This window comes from Motacilla alba, chromosome 15, assembly GCF_015832195.1.
Source record: "Motacilla alba alba isolate MOTALB_02 chromosome 15, Motacilla_alba_V1.0_pri, whole genome shotgun sequence".
NCBI classification, from domain to species: domain Eukaryota; kingdom Metazoa; phylum Chordata; class Aves; order Passeriformes; family Motacillidae; genus Motacilla; species Motacilla alba.
The window spans coordinates 8759225-8771084 of NC_052030.1; the positions used below are offsets into that span (position 1 = coordinate 8759225).

The window sequence follows — 11860 nt, forward strand, 5'->3', positions numbered from 1 at the left end:
CTGCTGGGTCGAGTAAGCGTGATGTGACTGTTCCTCTCTCCCAGCTCTCAGTCAGGAAACCTGTCATCAGATGCAAAGTGGGAAGACCTTTTGCTTTCTGGAAATTGCTGCTGCTTCCAGAGCTGTCCAGTGATGTGGGGGAGAGGTTTTAGCAATTAGCCAAGTGTGTTTTCTGTTGGGGCTTGTTGCATTTCTTGCAGTCAGGAAACAGATACAGATGTTTCTGCTGATGTTTTTCAGGTTTGCCTAACCCTGCACTTCAGGCACTTTGTAAACTTATCACAGCTTCAGAAACAGGAGAGCAGCTTATCAACAGGGTGAGTTGGGAGGTTTTCCTCCAGTTCCAGGTTCCAAATGGCTCTTCCCAGGTCAGTAAATTCAGAAATATGCAGAACAGTTGATGCCCTGGTTTATCAATCCAGAGCTTGCTAGGAGACTTGAGGGTTGAAATTCTAAACTTGCCTGTTTTGTGTGAATGAAAGTATGTGTCCAGAAGGAAAATATACAGGTGGGTTACTGAGCTGCATGGCCCTGGGGCTCCCTGTTCAGTGACAAGTGAAAGCATGATCCCTACAGCAGTGTGGGGGAATTGAGTAACAGACCCCCAGTTGCTGTTTGGCCATCCTGCCTAGGCCCACGTTGGCTGCTCATTGCCCACTCTGTTTACTGAAGTCTCGAGGTATGGGTGACTTTGGACAATGCAAGGTCTGTCAGAAAACTCCCTGAGCCTGTGCTGCTCCTGTGTGTGCTCACAGCTCCAGGGAAAGGATTTCTGGTCTTAAGGAGAAGGGCAGTGCTACCTGTGGTGATGGGACTTCTCCCTGCTCCCCTCAGCCTCCTCCACACTCTTCCCTCTCCTGTCTCTGGAGCATGCCTAGCCTAACCTGACCTTTCTGTGCGCCACCAGCCTGGCTGCTTTCCATTCCATGGTTCTTACCATCCTTAGTGCTCCTCTGATGAGGTTTCTCTTCATCATTTGCCTGCTTTAGTACCTGGACACACTCACACAGGGAATGGGCCTATATCTCACTGTCTTTCCCTTTTCCCCGTGCAGAAACATTCCAGGCAATACTGTGGTGGGGAGCTGGGATTGTTTCTGTGTGGTGTCAGGCTGCCATTCATTCAGTCACATGGAGTCTGCAGAAAAAGCCAGAGAAGAGCCCCAGCCTCTGCATTACCTGCTGAGCAGCTCTGGCAGCACACTGGGATGAGTCTGCTCCAAGGAAAGGGTTCCTGTTAGGATCCTGTTAGGATCTGCAGCAGAGTTTGAGATGTTTCCAGTGCCCTTGGTGACCAGTGTCCTTGGTGGTGTTTTGCCTCTTGCCTTGGCTCTCAGTGCCTGAGATGTGTGTGGTTAACTTCAGGGTAATCCCCCTCATGGCCACCCAAGGGAGGCCAGCTCCAAGGGGTGTGAGGAGGACAGGACAACATTCCCATGGCTCAAAATGCCTTAGAGTGCTAATGAGGTGGCTTCATAATTGCTGCCCTGCCTCAGATAATTAAATTACCCAAGGAAAAACATTCAGCTGGCTGTGCACAGTAACAAAAGACACACTCACCCTTTCCTCGCTGCCCCACAGAGTAAATACTGGCAGGGATATTGCAAGTTTTCTTCCATAGCCCAGACCCCTGGCAGAATTGCCTTTTGCACCAGTCTATCCTGTTAGATTTTGGTTTTCAACAGCTCTCCCCTCCATTGTAGTTATTGCTTTTTTCCTCTCCTGCCTCTTGGCAGTTCATGGTGTGAGCAGCTGGGCTCTACCTGTCCCAGAGGAAAGCAGACTTTGTTCCAGACAGAAGCAGGAGGTCAGACATTTCAGTCCCTGGGTGCTGCTGGTTGGTTTTCCTGAGTGGGTGACCAGCATCACAGGGGAGTGAGTGCTATTGGCATTAGTGAAGCAGCAAGGTGGGAGCCTGAGCGGCTGCACTGGATAGAAAATGCTCATTTTGAGTGCAAAAGTGAAGGCAGGAGCCACAAAAGACAGAACTTTGGACTACTGCATGTGCAAGGAAAGGTTAGGGATCTCTGCCTGCACTAAGCGCCAGTTCTGTGTCCCAGAGGAAGCAAGAGAAGGGCTGTTTTATGTTCAGCCTCCTGCCAGAGTGTGGGTTGGCCTGTGTCTGCCTGCTAAGTGTCGGAGCTGTCATGAGCTGGGCACTCCCAGATTCCAGCTGCCTGTTCCCATGCTGTTGGATTCCCAGCTCAGGCCATTCCCATTGCTCCCTTCTTTCTCTGGACAGAGCATCTTGAAGTCAGGGTGCTGGCTCATGGATGCGTCCCTGCAAGGTTCCTCAGCACAGGCACTTTGTAGCACAGAGTAACCCATGTTCTTTTCTCCTCTTTTCCTTTCTTGTTGCCTGCTGCCCGAAGGCTGTTAAAAATGTGGTGGGAATGGTGAGTATGATGTGCACGGGGGGACGCTGAGGTGCAGGGTGCAGTGCAGGGGTCACTGCACACCCGTGCCCTGTGCTGCACCGTGTCTGCACCCGCTCTCAGGCCTGGGATTTGCTCCACACAGCTACTGTGGAAAAAGGCCTGTGTAAGCTTTTGTGGGTTGTGAGAGATGGGTGGTCCTGAGGTTAGCTGGTCCCTGATTAATGGCTTTCCATCCTTGCTGCCCTGGCTGTGTTGGTGAATTACACGGGATCCTGGCATCTTAATTTGTGTCAGATCTTCATAAACACATTTTCTCTCTAGCTTGCTACTCCTGTCCCTTGGGCACAGTTGAGAAACTTCTTTCCTGGAGGCCATGGAGATATTAGGAAAGTCTTCCATGGTTTCATATGACTTGTTCTGCCCAGTTAATGAGTTTCTTAGGATTTGCACAAGGAGTATGGCTCAGTCATGGAATGGGCTTTAGTATATTTCTGTGAGCAGCCCCAGAGAATCTCTTTCCTTTTCTTTCCCTTCACAGATGTTCCTGCTGTGCTTCCTTCTTGCTCAGTTTTCACTGGCCACCCCCCAGCCCTCACCCCTGGTCTGTCCCTGCCTTTGCTGCTGTTCCAGTCTGTCTGATGTTGCTGTCCCTGAACTGTCCTTCTTCCCAGACCTTCCCATCTCAGTGCTCTGTTCAGGAGCAGCAGCTGAACTGGGTGTCCAGGGACAGGGTGTGCAGAGGGCATTGCTTTTATCTGTGGCTGTAGGAGAAGCAGTGATGTGACTTGTAAGTAATGGCTAATGTCTGTATTGCTGTCTTCAGCTGCATCAAGTCCTGGTTCAACTTCAAGCAGGCGAGAAGGAGCAAGATTTCCCCTCTGCCCCCATCCAGGTCTCCATCAGTGTCCAGCTCTGGAGATTGCCTGGCTGTCATGAGTTTCTGGCAGCTCTAGGTAGGAAAACACTTCTTTCTATTGTCTCTCTAAACCCATTGCTGGTGTCTCATATGGGGGCTTGAAACACTGATAAGACTCACAGCTTCACATTTGTCTGCCCCCTGCAGCCCAACCTGCATTTGCCAAAACCCAAGGTCTGTGCTCTTCAGCTCTCTGTCTGTGAGAAAACCTGGAATTAATAGCAGATTGTTTGGCATGTAGGACATTGTCCCCAAGATGTGTTTGGTATATAATTTCCTGACAACTCCAAGTAATTTGCTACTACAGAAGTGTTGACAGGAGTGATCTGTTAATGAGTGTGTGTGCTCCCAGTCCAGCACCACAAAGCTCCCAACACCTGGAGAAAGTGTGCTAAACAGTAAAAAATAACAGACAACAAACTGCACATGAGAGGTGAAGTCATCCTTCCGAGGGTGCTGCAGGCTGTCATACCTCTCTGTTTTGTCTGTGTTATAAATGAAATTACTCTTATTTGAGACAGAGGGTCTTTCTGTGAGCTGTAATTTTCTGTTCCGTGTCCCACTACAGGTTTTGACCTTTGTGAAGTTGGCCAAGAGGAGGTCATTCTGAAAACTGGGAAACAAGCTACTAGGAGGACCATGCACTTTGCTCTACAATCCTTGCTGGCACTTTTTGGTAAAGCTGCTCAGTGTGGTTTTGCTCTTGTGTCATCTGATGATTTGATCAGAATGGCTACTGCTCAAATCTCATGCTTGCATCATTGCAGAGGTCACACACATGTCACACAGACCAGATGTGATACAGAGACTGGAGTAAATGTTATTTCTGTATGGGAAAGACTTGTCTGAGCAGAAGCTGGAGATAGAGTTCAGCAGTTGAAGGACAAATAATTCATTCTTTGTGTTGAGATATAAAATGATAATGAACTGACAACTTCCATCTAGGATACTTGGACAGAGGTTCTTGCCTGGGCTGTGCACTTCTTTTTCCTTACCTAAGTAGTAGCTGGTTGTTCTGAGGTAGCACAGAGCCTGAGGGCATGTTTTGTAGCATTTTCTCTTAATTCTGATAGAATGTTACCTGGATTTATTTGATTTTGTGGTGTATCTAGGGGCATGTTTGTACATACTGCTGTCTTTTCTTTTTCAGATTCTACAGAGCTGCCCAAGCGCCTTAGCCTGGACAGTTCCTCATCACTGGAGTCACTGGCTTCTGCTCAGTCTGTTTCCAACCCTGTACCCCAGTATCAAAACCCTCCATTCTCTCCTACCTGTCCAGACAGCCTTGCCTCAGATGCCATTTCTGTGTACAGCCTGAGCTCCATTGCTTCTTCCATGAGCTTTGTTTCCAAGCCAGAGAACACGCTGGATGGGGCAGGACACAGAGGGCGGCAGGATTACGAGAGGCCCAAGAATATCTATCCACACAGGTCTGCAGCTCAGAGCCAGCTGTCACCACAAGCCACTGCAGCCAGCAAAGATGAGGAAGAGTATGAAGGTTTCTCTATAATCAGCAATGAGCCTTTGGCCAATTACCAAGAAAACATAAAACCGAGATTTTCCCCTGATCACAAACAGCCCAAAACTAGTCAGAACGGAGGCATTAAAGCATCCATCAACTCCAAAGGGAGCATAAGTACTCCAAATTCTCCTGTTAAAATGACTCTCATCCCCAGCCCAAATTCACCTTTCCAAAAAGTTGGGAAGCTTGCAAGTTCAGATACTGGGGAATCTGACCAGTCTAGCACTGAGACTGACAGCACCGTCAAATCCCAGGAGGACAGTAATCCAAAGCTTGATCCACAAGAGTTGGCCCAAAAAATTCTGGAGGAAACTCAGAGTCACCTGATTGCTGTTGAACGTCTTCAGAGAAGCAGCGGCCAGATCAGCAAGAGCTCTGGCTCAGAGGAGGGGGCTCCCAGCCCGGGCGGCGTGTCCGCGTTCCGCTCCTCGGAGACCAGCGCCTTCAGCCGCCCGCTCAGCTCCAGCCAGAGGAACCAGTCTTCTTCACCTCTTGCAATCAAGCCAAAGCCTCCAACGAGGAGTTCATCCCTTCAGAAGGTGAGCTCTGGCTACAACAGCCCCACAACGTCGGAGATGTCGAACAGAGAAGGCACAGGTCAGTACAGTGGGCAGCCGTCGCCGGGTTGTGACTCACATGGGTCCTTAACTGAGCAGCCTCCCTTTAAACTCAAGTACCCCAGCTCTCCTTATAGTGCTCACATTTCTAAATCACCCAGAAACATCTCTCCGAGCTCAGGGCATCAGTCTCCTGGTGGCAGCACTCCATCTCCTGCTCTTTCTTATTCCTCAGCTGGTTCTGCTCGCTCAAGCCCAGCTGATGCCCCAGACATTGACAAATTGAAATTGGCTGCCATCGATGAAAAAGTGCAAGCAATTCACAACTTAAAGATGTTCTGGCAAAGCACTCCCCACCACTCCACTGGTCCAATAAAGATTCTCCGAGGAGCTCCTGGAACAATGACTTCTAAGAAAGATGTCCTCAGCTTGCTCAATTTATCACCACGGCACAGCAAAGAAGAAAGTGCAGAGAAGCTGGAACTGAAGGACCTGTCCATTGGGCAACACCTTTCTGCTTCACCACAGAAGATCCCTCCAAATGGACACAGATGCCCTGAAACCACAAATTCCATGACATCAGCTCATTCCTCACCTGGCAACACTCTGGGAGCTGTGCGTCCCCTGAGGCTGCCAGCTGGGAACGGGTATAAATTTTTGTCACCGGGAAGATTTTTCCCTTCCTCCAAATGTTGAAATGTCCCAAGTACCAGCTGATGACTTACAGTCTTGTTGAAGTATTTGCTTCTGCCCACTTGCCTTTACCAAAACAGAACCAGTAGCTAAGCAGCCGTGGTCATGCCCTCAGCTGGCAGTGCCCAGGGATGGGACAGGCTGGCCTGCTGTCACTGTGGGGGCACACGGCCTCACACACATGGGGTTTTGTTTCCCTTATCAGGACCTTGGCCAGACTCACCTGATAACAGGTTCTTTGTAGTATTCAGTATTTGCAGCAGCAGGTGCAAAGCATCTGGTTGTCTGCTCATTAAATACTGGCTTTTAAGCCACCTCCTCGTATTTCTTAACCAGAAGTTTTACAGCTGGCTTTTTGTGCAGAAATTACACATATCAGGGGTCGGAGAGGAGGCAGAACATTCCTGTGTACCACAAAGAACATAGGTACAAGTCTCTGCCTGGAGAAAGATGAGCCATTTTCTCGACTGCTTTCAAAGGCTGACAGAGGACAAGATCACATGCCTCTGGATACCTCTGCCAGGCTGGCCAAACCAGAAACTGCTGTCAGTAAAACTCCATAGCAGCAGGATCTGGCAGTTCTGTTGCATCATTTAGAGACTGGTGAAACAAAGACAAGAGGAGAGAGGTGCCCCATTCTAAAATCTGCATCTCAGGTAACTTTTTTGGAGGGAAAGCCCTCAGATGAGACTTTGCTGGTTGGTCTGCTCAAAGAAAATGTTTGGGGCCTAGCAAACTAGGTGAGCCTGTGTGTGTGGTAGTGAGCCTGTGTCAGAGAGACAAGTTCTGGTTTTAGTCAGTGCTCTGGTCTCTCTGGCACACCACATTGTGAACTTTTTATCCTGGTGAGTTTTGGGCAGTACTTACACCTCTGTCTGCCCAGTGAGCACAGAAAAGGATAGCAGATGCTGCAGCTCAAAACATTATTTTGCAGTTCCACAGCAGGCAAGAATGTGACATCAGTGTGTGTGATTCAGACATCACCTGACCAAAAAAATCCCTCCTTGATCCTGCTAAATCATTGCAGGGCTCAGCACAGGCAGGTCTGGGAGCCTTTTCCCTGCTGTGGAGGCAGGTTTCCTTTGGAGCAGGTGTGGAAACAAGTTTCCTTTGGAGCAGTGTGCCAGTGCAAGCAGCTGTTGGTGCAGCTGGAGGCAGAACACGAGGCAGCAAGCGGAGGGGCTGGATGCAGAACCTGAGTGCCCTCTGACATGTGGAGCAAAGGGGACCAAGAGCACCCCCAGGGCAATTTGTACAGTCGGCTTCCCTAGGCTGGGTGGGGTTTAGGAGTTAGGGGCAGGCTGGAGATGGTTTCTAGGTGGCTGTGGAATGCAGTGATGTGATCAGGATCCCAGGGATCGTTTACATGCACTGAAGCCGTGGGCACACACAGCATCGACCCCACCACGAGAGCTCAGATCCACACAAGGTATTCCCAGGCTGTGAAGTCGGAGCACTGTATCGCCAAGGTTTTGGTGTCTATTCTGCACTCCCAGAATTGGCTGAGTGACTGAAGGCTAATCACTTCACCTCTCCGTGCCTCGTCTTCCCTTTCTATCTAAATGGGGATAGTAATACTTACCTACCTACCTCACAGAGGTGTTGTGAGGCTGAATTCATTAGGCCCTGAGTTTTAGCTGGATCTGAAGTCAACTTCCAGTCTTGCAGCTGAATGGAGAGTGCAGGCAGCTCTGTGGACGTACCAGAGGTACGTTGCTGATGCAGAGAATTGTACTTAGCATGGCTGGATGCTCTTGTTGTAAATGTGGATCTGCTAATTTGTGATTTTCTAAGGGATCTTGGAGGAAAAGCATGATAGCAGGGCAGAGAATTCAGTTCTGATATGGAAACATGAGAATGCTTAGGCTCAGCTTACAGGCATAATCAGATGCGTGCTGTGAGAATATTCTGGAGTCTGCTGGTTTCAGGAGAATGTTTTCCTTTTTATCGTGGCAAGAAATGAACACAAGCACTAAAGGCAAAGGACACTGGGCTGGGTTGTTACAGCCGGCTAACAAGGGAGGGGAGATCACCAAAGTTTTCAGTGCAGAGAGGAGGAGTAGTTACCTACTGGAACACAATGTAGCAGAACAGTTGAGTCAGTCTGTTCAACTCATTATGATGCAAGTTATTTGTCTGTACATGACATCTTCCTGTGATGGTTTGGTGCTAAACATCACCTTCGTGTCATTTGGCAGGAAAAATCAGAATAGTGGGCCAAAATGAGTCAGCACAGCGTCTGCCCCTTGTGGAGACAGAGATGCTGTTGATCATGCCACTTGATGTGGTCACAGGACTGCTGAGAAACTTCATGTGACCTGCTCTGTTTCTAACCAGCATAAACTTTTTGAAATGACATCCCAGGAACACCCAGGATGGAAGTGGGCAGCTTTTTGTTTATAGCAACAGCAAATACTCCCTGTAGTGCTGCATAACACGCCAGAAATAAGCCTCTTTGTTGTAGTTTACTTCCATAACTAAAGGATCTTTTAACCTCTAGAAAGTCTATGCTGCCGTTTTGTTACAACCCATTTCTGTGCTCCAGCAGGTTTCATGCTGGCTTAAAGCTTCAGACAGAGCTAAAAAGGGGTGGGGGGTGTGGGGGAGTGGTTCTTCTGTTGTTGTTTTTAAGGAGGGGGGAGCATTAGAAGCAGGGAAGGGTTCAGATGTAGAGAAAGTTCAGTATTTGGGGAATTTGATGTTGTATAAATATGGAAGGTGAGTGTCACTAGAACAAGTCTTTTGGGAAATAGGTCTCCGTTGACTTGGCACAGGTCACTTCCATTGGCTTGCCAGGAGCCATGAAATGCATGCTTACTCGTGGCTGGGAGACACTGCACACCTTGTCCCTCACTCCTCCACCTCCTGAATGAGAAACAACCCCTTTGTGAGGAAAAAAAAAGAGTTTTATCAGGTTTGCCCAATACGTGGAGAAATTCAGGAAATGAAAATCACATGTTCTCCATTTGCTGTTAGAATTCCTTCTGTGGGTTTAATGCATTTGTCGTTGTTGTATTTGTGCATGGTACAAGTGACAACACTGCGTAATACAGTGAGCAATAACAATTAGGTATTAACCACTTTCACATTAAACCTGCCACATGCAACCGTTCCCCAAGGCCACAGAATGTTTTGGTTTTGCCCTGTACGTTTTACTGTGTGAGATTTCAGATTTTTTATTGACTGTCTTTAGCTCCAACTAAATGGGAACAGTAAGCAACCCCTGTGATCAAAATCTAGTTTAATTTGATTTTGTTGGTTAGCCTGTACCTCTGGCCTGATACTGGTTTTCCTTCTGTTTAATCATACCTTTCTGAAACAAGGAAAAAGCATTGAGGGGGTGCTACACCCATGCACATCACTCTAGGCCATATTTTCTTTCATTAGGGCAAGCTCGTTCTGTGAACATCTCTTCCAAGTTGCAGAACAGATCCAGGGGCACAGAGGTGTCTGAGAACCTGTTAGGAAGCATCGGTAGTTTCAGCTGGATGGTGATAATGGGTTTGAGCAGTTTTGGGTTCTGTGCATTGCCACGCTGCCCAGCAGGGCTGCACATGTGTGTGGACACTCGTCCCCTCAGCTGCAGAAGAGCACTGCAGACAGGGACCCAGAGAGGATGGTCAGCAGAGGCTTCCCAGCAGCAGCCCTTCAGCACTCGCTCTCCCTACGTGCAGTGTTAGCCATGTTTGGCCTCTATGGACTTTCTTTGTAAATTAAAACTCTGTTTCCAGACAGCATTAAACTTTTTATATTATGAAATTTACCATGTAAAAAGATTTTCATATTTTTATTGAAATTGCTAAGGCATTTGGCCTTTTCTTCTTTGTGATTTCAGTGTCTATTAAAGCATGAGTTCTCTCAGTGCCTCAGTCTCTTGATCTGGAAGGATTTGGGGAAGGGTGATTGTTGGCTCTCTGCTCTCTGCCCACGCCCAGCTGCTCTGTGTGACTGTGGCAGAGTGTGGCTGCCTCCCTCCCCTTTTTGTGCAGTGCGGTGTTCCTGTTAGCAGTGCTCACTGGAAATTGCTTTTCCTCCTCCTGGCAGGTGCTGGGAGCACCAGTATTTACTTTTATCTCGTGTAGCAGAGGACACACAGTGCTGGGAGGAGCTCTGAGGGTCGTGAGAGAGCCCAGTGCTAAAGGGATGAGAGATTCTCCCCATACCAATGCCAGCTGGAACCTGATGAGTTAAATCTTCCTTGTGCCCCCACACAAGGTGCCCTTGTACTGCAGGGAAGTTGGAGACATGAAACTAAACACACAGAGCTGTTCTGGGACCACAGGACAGCGCACTCAGGGCAGCCAGGGGCCACTGGCAGGGCTGGTTCTGAGCCTGGGCTGGAGCCCCGCCATGAGCAGCAGCTCCTGGGGCAGCGTTCCCTCCTCCAGAGGTAGAACGTTTTGCCCGGGGGTTTCAAGCTGATCTGATGAGCTCTCAACACCCCAACGTTACACCCCAGAATAGCTCAGCATTCGCTGGAAGGCATAAAAGCAGGAGGCTGATGTGACAGCGTCAGGAACAAAAAAGGTTTAATAAAGGCAAAATAACAAACTCAAACCGATCCAGGTGCCACAAGCTTGTGCTCCTGGTAAAGACACCTCACAAAAGCGATTTGGTTTCTTTGTTCTGTGCTTTTCTACTCAATTGCCCAGGCGGGACCTTTTGGCTCATGGCCAATTAGCTGTCCCCAAACTTGAGGTGAAGCCCCCAAGGTCCTATCAGTGACTTTTCTACCTGATCACTGGGAGAAAAGTTCTGGGCTCTTTCCTTTTTGGGGGACAGAGGAAGGTTCTGTCACTCTGTCCATAGGGGCACATTCCTACACAGAGGGGCCGTGCTGGAGCTGGGCTCCAGTGGTTTGTGTGTGCCAGGCCTCGGGTCAGCAGGATGTGGCTGCTCGTGACACTCGTGTGTGGCAGGACGCAGCTGTAAACAGAGGGATGGGGACTGAGCAAACACCAGACAAATGTTGGCCATATGGGGAAGGAGCAGCAGCAGGGACTGCACGCTGCCAGCATTCTGAAAAACCAAATAAAGGAAAATCCTGAATGCTCGGGGAAACTGAGATTTACAGCCCGGATCACTGCTGCTCCTCATGGCCAGAGCCAGGGCAGGCCTGAGTCACCACTCAAGCACCTCCATGGAAATAGATGGCCGTAGGAACAGCCTGCTGAGGGTTCACAGCCTTTTGTGTGCGGGAGGAGGGTTTGGCAACACTGAGTTTTGTCTGGGTTTCTGTCCTTTGGAGAACGCCTCGTTGGTTCTGGCTCCTGGCAAATGTGGGGGACGATGGCTTCTCCAGGGAAAGGGGAGCCAGGGGGCTGTGGAGAAGGCCATGGATCACCCCTGGGGAAAAGGATGCACCACTGCAACACAAGCGTGGAGCTTGCGGTTGTTTCCTTCTTTCCAGTTTACCTGGTTTTATGTTTGTGTGTTTGCTTTCCCTCTCTTTTCAAACAGAGGGAAAGCGAAAGGCTGCATGGCTGTGGAAAACATGAAAAATGAAAGCTAATGCTCAGGAACTAAAGCAAATCAATAGATTTAGAATACATTATTTTAAGTAAATCCCGCAGTTCTCCCTGAATTACAATTTTTGAGAACCTCAAAGTGAAAGTATATTTCTTGGCTGCTTTGTTCTTAGGGCAACATTTTGTCACAGGATTAACTTCCATCATTATGTAAACCAGGATAAAGCCAAATCCAACACTAAGAACAGGCCTTGGGTGCTCCCATCCCTCTGCCCCCCTGTGGTATTCACATGCCCTCTGAACAGAGAGAAGCAGAGAAAAGAATGC

The 11860-nt window shown here is 48.8% G+C and overlaps 1 protein-coding gene across 4 annotated transcripts in view; it reads left to right on the forward strand.

The window, feature by feature from the left end:
- Positions 1-9929, forward strand: part of TTC28 (tetratricopeptide repeat domain 28) — a 109624-nt gene extending 99695 nt beyond the window's left edge. For 3 of the 4 annotated variants that reach the window (XM_038152833.1, XM_038152835.1, XM_038152836.1), the window contains 5 exons: positions 241-317; positions 2372-2395; positions 3201-3330; positions 3862-3969; positions 4444-9929. In XM_038152833.1, the coding sequence (XP_038008761.1) occupies positions 241-317; positions 2372-2395; positions 3201-3330; positions 3862-3969; positions 4444-6068 (1964 nt within the window). In that variant the 3' untranslated portion in view covers positions 6069-9929. The remainder of the gene's footprint in view (positions 1-240; positions 318-2371; positions 2396-3200; positions 3331-3861; positions 3970-4443) is intronic. The other variant, XM_038152834.1, reaches the window with a different exon arrangement.
- Positions 9930-11860: the final 1931 nt, after the last annotated feature.